This window comes from Ruditapes philippinarum, unplaced genomic scaffold, assembly GCF_026571515.1.
Source record: "Ruditapes philippinarum isolate M1 unplaced genomic scaffold, ASM2657151v2 ctg446_1_1_1_1, whole genome shotgun sequence".
Taxonomy (NCBI): domain Eukaryota; kingdom Metazoa; phylum Mollusca; class Bivalvia; order Venerida; family Veneridae; genus Ruditapes; species Ruditapes philippinarum.
In genome coordinates this window covers 344,231-352,211 of record NW_026862956.1, presented here as the reverse complement: position 1 = coordinate 352,211, position 7,981 = coordinate 344,231, and the positions used below count along the sequence as shown (strand labels likewise).

General features: G+C 34.0%; 1 protein-coding gene across 2 annotated transcripts; it reads left to right on the top strand.

Annotated features, from left to right (window-relative positions):
• The first annotated feature begins 300 nt into the window (after positions 1-300).
• On the top strand, positions 301-3,020 carry LOC132720742 (uncharacterized). 2 transcript variants are annotated; one of them, XM_060704935.1, is made up of 3 exons: positions 301-364; positions 1,924-2,046; positions 2,366-3,020. In XM_060704935.1, the coding sequence occupies exons 1-3, from the start codon at positions 316-318 to the stop codon at positions 2,965-2,967; spliced, it is 774 nt and encodes a 257-aa protein (XP_060560918.1). In that variant the 5' UTR covers positions 301-315; the 3' UTR covers positions 2,968-3,020. The 2 variants fall into 2 exon arrangements, with proteins under 2 accessions (XP_060560918.1, XP_060560919.1); XM_060704936.1 differs by lacking the exon at positions 301-364 and adding an exon at positions 436-524.
• Positions 3,021-7,981: the final 4,961 nt, after the last annotated feature.

Below are 7,981 nucleotides of genomic sequence, written 5' to 3'. Positions count from 1 at the left end.
TTGTCTTCAAATGTATAGCTAAGCAAATCAGTTTCCTGTGACCTACAATGTCAGGGGCCTGAGACATAAAATGATGTAACCCCCTTGATCACTTATATCCTTAAACTCTTAGGATCTTTTCTGAAACTGCAAAGTCAAATGCCGTAGATATTTCGCTTCTGCGTTGTGTATTAAATATTTGCATAGCATATTAATTTTGCGCCTGGAATATTGGCATCTCCTCTGGGTACCTTTTTTTACATCCTATATAGGGAAAAAACTCAGCATGAGCGTCTCAACTACATAGTAAACTTGCACAGTGATAAATTGCAATGCATGAGGAAAAGGAAAACTGAGGAGAACATGAGGAATAGAAGTCATCTTGGTTAGTACTACTTTTAATTGACCTTTTTTTAGCAATCTTCTACTTTTTAGTTTCATATGCGTGTATATTATTTTATCTCCATTTTGCCTTATCTATTGTTATATAAAGTTATATAAAGAGTCGCCCGATCGACATTATCATAAGGAATACGGCTGTAGCAGTAAGTTGGTTTTTTTTGTTCTTCACACAAAAAGAACTTTAAAAAATAGTAAACACTATAATTAAATGAATGACATATTTAATTTGTAATTTAATTTTAATTGCGTATGTCTCAATTTTTCACAGATTTATTAGCGCATCGTTTAAGCAAAACAGTAAAATATGTTAATTAATGCGAATACGTCTTGTGCAAGTTTAAAATTCATTACTTTCTTCTAATTTGTTGCAACATAAAGTAAAATATAATTCCAATACTTTATAACCATATGTTGAAGATTAATACCATTAATAATCCGGTGATTGGGAGCGTAAGAGATGTTTCCACAATTCACTTATCTTTCAAGAAAAGATTCAATGTAACCAAGTCTGTAATTCTTGTTTACATTGCTCTCGTGGAAAATCTACTTTTTTGGCCGAAGACCGTCTGATTTCACCTTGGCTTCCGCTTAAATTAACAGTAAAGAAATGAATATAGGCAGAATTTTCATTAGTCATTTTAACACTAATAGCCTGTTCGATTGATACTTCAGAAGAGCTTCCGTTATAGGTAGAGGTCGATTGCGCGATGGCAAGAAGTGTTGGAAAAGGTTATAAATCAGAATGAATATAAATCACAATAATGATATTTTAACAGTTTTTCAATTAATATAGGAAATTAAATATGACAGATCGCCTTTTTGATACATTTGCGTTCGATTGGGGTTCTCTTCTTAGCTGTTCTAGTCATTATATTATCTATAAGACATTTGAAACGAACTTTCGACTAATTTTCAGTTGCAAAATTCTCCGTGGAATTAGTGTACAGTATCTACTCAATCTTTGTTTTATTATAAATTCCTATTCAAATCAAATTCCGTTTTGATTAAAATCAAATAATGTAAGTAATATTGTTTAAATCTAAGATGACAATTAATGGGGAAAACAATGCGGGTAAAAATGAACTGAAATAAAACTATTGAGGACGAATAAAATGTTTTGTCTGTGGTTAGCATCGTTAGTAGTAGCTTAACCTATGCAAGTTATCAAGTTTGACTTCGGTCGAGTATCTTTATAAAGATAGTTCTTGTTTATCATATTCCTTCAGTACGGTAGCCAAGTCTACATTTTTTAGATTTATCTCGAAAAGAAAAGACTTACCTGGATATGATTGCATTATAATATTGTAGCAGCCGTATACGCTTATTATTTTCTTAATTCGATTTAGTACTTATTTTGGTTCGTCGCCGTGGCGGCGTTTTTATTTGTTTCCATCGTAAATTCGGCGTTACATTTGCACAATTTTGCGTCTTTCGCAATCCTATGATACAGGAATATACAAACATGTGATCTGGTAAAATAAATCATCAGTTGCCCGACTGATTATTTATAGAGGTGATGTTAAAATCTGGTATTATTTACAGATATGATTTGGTCAGTTCTGTTCTTTCTTGTTGGTGGTCTGAACGCCCATCGAGTGACTATCGTCAACCGCTGCTCACATACTGTATGGGTGGGAATACTTGGAAGCAACCTTATAGACCAAGGTATTTCGTTTATTACATGTTTACATGTTGATAACATAACCTTACCACTGACATAGTGCTAAGACTGTCCCTGTTCTATCATAACATGAAAATACATGTAATGGATTGCTCAAGCATATTTTGCGCATGTTGAATATATTATACGCAGGCATTTCTGAATAATTAAAATGTCGACATCTTAAAGATAAAAGGTTTTTTTGCATCAATAATGAATAATCACATAAAAAACGTAACTTTTTACATTTCATTCAGTTAAACTGGGAAGAAGAACATTTTATTTTAGATCTTAAAAATATTCTTTATTTTGTTGCAAACATAGGTGGATATACGCTCAATGCTGGTGCTTCAAGAACATCATCATTACCTCAGCACTGGTCTGGACGATTCTGGGGAAGAACAGGGTGCCATTCTAATAGATGCGAGACCGGAGATTGCGGCGGTGGTAAAATCCAGTGCAACGGAGCAGGCGGTGTACCCCCTGTCACGCTTGCTGAAATAACGTTCGACACGGGCCCGCAGAATATACAAGACTTTTATGATGTCAGTCTCGTTGATGGATACAATATACAAATGTCAATGAGGCCAACTGGCGGCTACAGATCTGGAAGTGGACACTACTATTGTTCTCGCGCAGGTTGCAACGCCGATTTGAACCAAAGATGTCCGCGTGAACTACAAGTTCATGGAACAGGGGGAGTCGTAGCTTGCAAAAGTGCTTGTCTGGCATTCAACCGTGATGATTATTGCTGCCGAGGAGCCCATAACGTGCCCCAGACATGCCCACCTTTTAGCTATTCTAAAACATTCAAATCGGCATGCCCGGAATCTTATAGTTATGCATATGACGACCAGGCCAGCACCTTCACCTGCAATAACAACTCTCCAGGATCAACTTCATACGAAATTACATTCTGTGCATAAAATGACCTTAATGGTCTTAAATTATTTTGTGTAAAAATAAAAAATAGCAGCAATTAACCGTCTGTTATAGACATTTTAAGCTCGACTACCTAGTGCAGTTATTGAATTCATCAACATTTTGTTAATATTTGGTGTGTAGTTCCACGTACATTTCAACAACCACTGGAAGTTTTCTTAATTGCCACAGTCAACGACTTTGGCATTGATTTACACTGAAATATACCCCTTTTATGAGCTGTGAAGTTTTTTGTATAAATCACTGAAGGTCTCCATCCGTAACTTCACACATATCGTTCGGGTCATGTTTGTAAATCACTAACCAAGCCTGAGCACTCTTCGTGACCCGGACTTAATTATTATCAACCTCTGTGAATAGTACATAGTGATTTCGACATTTTGCCTCTCAAATGTGAAAACGCGTAATAATACCAAAAAGTAGCAGAAACACTACAAATTAAATGCTTTGCGTTTCTGTCATCAGTTTGACGTGTGACTTTATCATGTACGTTTTAGTCATAAATCTGTCTTATCTTCGTATTGGCGACATTGCAAAATGAGACAAGCTTACTATTTCTTATCTGTATTTCTACTTTTTGCCCCGAGAACACAGTCGTATGACATTGCATAAGTCGGTCCACTTACCAAGGTCAGCTACCATTAGCAGTATTCAGATGATGTCGAACTTCTATCTTTTATTCATTATTGTGAAAAATGTAGCATTAAGTATAACATATTACATAAAATACATTTCGATAGTCCACACCTCCCCATGCTCCCCTTTCTCGTTAATTGTAAATGTAGCGACGTACACAAAATTGATAACGGTAATGTACTACGGTCGACTTTATTTCCAAATTGACTTAGGTTGTCCATTATTAACCCTTTAGATTTTGCCTTCATGTTTTTACAGCATGTCAGATGTTTATTACCTAAAGACAGTAGCAATAAATGTGAAAATATTTGTCATAAAAGTAGTCTAACGTAAACGAAGTAGTAGTTGGATGGTTGCAAACACTTTGCTATCATCCGTGTTCTTTTGGGGATTAGGCTCGTAAGTTAATACCAAGAAAGAAGGAGGCATACTGGCTCGGACTACACCAGACTTAATGGTTTCAACATGTTTTATGTCGCATTTCCAGTTTTAGTTATATTTATCATATAATCATTCATTTGGTCTGATGTTTCTTAGCCAGTTATGGCAAAAATAAAGATTTATAAGTCTTTCACTTGTTTCGTGGTTTTAATTTGATTGAGTATAAATTGAAGTTTACGTAGTAAACGCGGATTATGCAAGATCTTAATTAATTCTTCTTTCGATTTCATGCATCGTCGGTCCGGTTTCTAATACCACGTGACTAAATTCAGCTCCCTTATCAACAAAGTAGGACCCGCATCAGCAGCAATACGTATGCAGTCTCTCGATTTCCACAGCGCTCTTTGTTCACACGCACATTAATTTAGAAAAATAATTTTACACCACCATCCATCCCCGCCTCTCACCTTGAAGAGCAATGACTTCTGGTTAAGATCTTGTCAGTATGCCTCTAATGGGGATTAGGCTCGTAAGCCAATACCAAGAAAGAAGGAGGCATACTGGCTCGGACTACACCAGACTTAATGGTTTCAACATGTTTTATGTCTTATTTCCAGTTTTAGTTATATTTATCATATAATCATTCATTTGGTCTGATGTTTCTTAGCCAGTTATGCCAAAAATAAAGATTTATAAGTCTTTCACTTGTTTCGTGGTTTTAATTTGATTGAGTATAAACGAAGTAGTATTTTGACTTCCATACAGTATACTAAATCACTATAAATATAATAATTACCAAAAAGCAATAGAAGTAGAATATGGTTCAGGTAAGTGGTAAATGAGTAGCTTTTCGGAAAATATAATAGGACACAATAAATGAAATAAAATTAAACGCATTTTGGGGCATACTAATTATGAGCCTTTAACATAGCGCTCAAGAGGTTAAAGGTCAAGGTTTCGGTGCCAACTTTAAACCTTGCAAAACATGATTATTACAAATGATATTGAAAATAAGATTATATATGCATACTGTTTTTGGTGTTATATGATTAACTTCAAGATCCTTTAAATAATGTTGCTAATTAGCCTAATGGTGCTGCATTTGCAATGTCTCGACGGCTAATATATATTATAGACAATTAGGTGTAAAAATAGTTCGCAATTTTAGTGATAGAAATGTATTTTTACTTCGTCATCGCAGTATCAAATTATATACAGGGCTGGGAATCAAAACTGCGTCGTATCCTACAAAATGTAAACAAACGCCGCCATCTTGGAACGAAAAACGTATGTATTTGTTTATAACTCTTTTTGTTGGAAGTGACTGAAAACCAGATATATGTATTAACACGCTACACTATTTTCCGCTTCGTTCGGTATTTGTTGCTTGAACAACTATTTTGTAAAACAAAAGTTATAGCGAACTTGCAACTCGAAGCGTGAAAATGTGTGGATACGACGCAGTTCATATTGCTTTATCTATCGATTTTCCTTCAAATAAATAATATACTCATTTCAGAGTTTACCATTAACTTCGAAATATAATTTTGCATCATTTACTAAAATTTCATTAAAAAGAGATGTTTATTTTCTAAGAAAATAATGATTTTTACGAAATGATACGACGCAGATCAAATAAAAATATGATACGACGCAGTTGTATTTTTGGCAGTCTTTTCAACAGGTGTAATTTTGGCAATATATGTCTATTTTATGGAAGAATCACTTGCGCTATATAAAAAAAACCCAGATTATTTGCAGTGTATAGCGATGTTCTGTTGATTTTGATTATTTAGAATACATTGTGTCATGTCCAATATAACATTTAATTTGAAAGTTTACATTGCGGAAGCTACTTTACAGTAAAACATGAACATGTTACTTAATTTATCATAATTTTTTTAAATAATTTCTTATATTTTCCTGTATGTTCAATATCATCCCTATTTCTTTTTGGCAAAAAATATCGAAGTCTATGAACCTGAATTTATTTTGGCTAGCTACGCTCTAAATAATCTGTGGTTCTTCATGTTCTGGTTAATGACTGTTTTTGTTTTTTTTAGGTTTGTTTTTAAACTTTCACTCTACACATTAGCTTTACTGGGGGCGGAGACCTCGGGTGCGCCTTTGTGCACTATTTCAGGCAAAACGTTGCACCTACAGAGAATCTCGAAATATCGAAACTACATGTAGCTTGATAGGTTTCCACACGAAAGAATCAAAAGTCCCTGGTGGTTTTCGAATTCATAGCAGTTCAGTTCAAGTGAAACATAAACAACTCGGCTTCGGTCGAAACCTGTCTTGATTTCTTTTCTCAACAATTTGTTAACGTCAGCTGTACAAATTAGCAGTGAAGTTTTAAGATTATAAATATTTGAATTAATAATAAAGACAATAACATTTAACTTTCTTATTGAAATGAAATATTTCCTTAATCTCTAAGATTATTTTTACTTTGATATTTCGGTGCAAATAGCAGAGAAATTTTCAATGTACACAGGGGGTAATCCTCTTTGAAGTCATTTTCTGAAAAAAATTGTTTAATTTTTCAGGCAATTCATTTTCAAATAAAAATCACACTTTAGTTTGAAGGTATGTTTAGATGCCATGTCTCTAGTCTGTGGAAAATTGATGCGATAATCTGACCTAAATTTTCTCTTCAATATAGTGAAAACTTCTTCTATACTATTGAAACGTCTTGTACGTCGTGCATACATCTGTATCAAATTTATCGGTGCAAAGCGTAAAATACCGTAAAAACGGACACCTTCTTTACAAAATAATTTGTAGTTAACTCGATTTTGAACATTTAAAGTTTATTAATGGAGAAGAATGATACTTTAGTGCAAAACTAGAAAATACATTCCGTAGACCTGTTTCTTATCGGCGGTAAAGAAATGCAATACGACAAAATCGGCGGTAAAGTTCCGCGGCGCTGAACATAAAAATGACTGAACGGAACGCATACCCTACTTGTAAAAAATAATATCGTAGCTTAACCATTTATAATATAATTTTTAAAATTTAATGATCTGTTTCAAATAATAAAGCTCATCTGTTCTCACCGATTTTAAACAAAATGAATACAATAAAATCTGCACGTAAAAGACATAATAACGGAATTGACGGAAATTGTTGCTAATTATAAGTAACAAAGGTAGGCATGCAGTTTGTGCATACTTCTTCTTCAGATAGCAAGAGACCTTTACAAAATTTGTAATTCTTTATTTTTTTCAACAAAAAAAAAACAACAACAACAAAGGTCATTCCCGATTGATACAGGGCCCAGGAGAGGTTACCCTGGAATATTGAATTTTGTATCAAAATTCTGCAAATGAAAAAAGTAAAACCACCCCAATTTCGAATCTCGGAACAAGTTTATAAGCATGTTAAGGCGACTTTAGAACACGTTGTTATATGGGTGTGCGATCACGTGTTTCAATTGTATATTGCATTGGATACAGCTTTTCGGATTTGTGGATGCCTTATCACAGGAACTAAAAATGCGTTTCCGAAAAATGGAGCGCTTATAGAATTTTTATTTATCATTTTCCATTTTTGTGGAACCAATAGTGAACTCTGCTTTTGACTTAAGTTTTGTAAACAAGAAATGTTGTTGGACGTTATTATAGAACAGTCCCTGGGGGACCTTTTGTGTGCAAAAAAAGGTCCATGGATAAATTGTTATACCAATGTAAAGCTAAATGTTTGAAGTTTTACCAAAAAATTTGGGTAGACATGTCAAAATCATGGTACGTTTTTTTGAGAATATCCAAGATGGCCGCCAAGATGGCCGCCAAATTATTTTTTAAAAAATGGGCTAATACGGCAATTTACATGCATTAAAATTTTTAGTCTTTTTTGTATTTATTTTGCCGGTACAGGTTTGATGTTAAAAAAAACTTCACCATCCTATTGGAAAAAATATGAAAAATGGAGGCATTTCCATTATTTTTTCCCATATTCTCTGGAATTTCATAG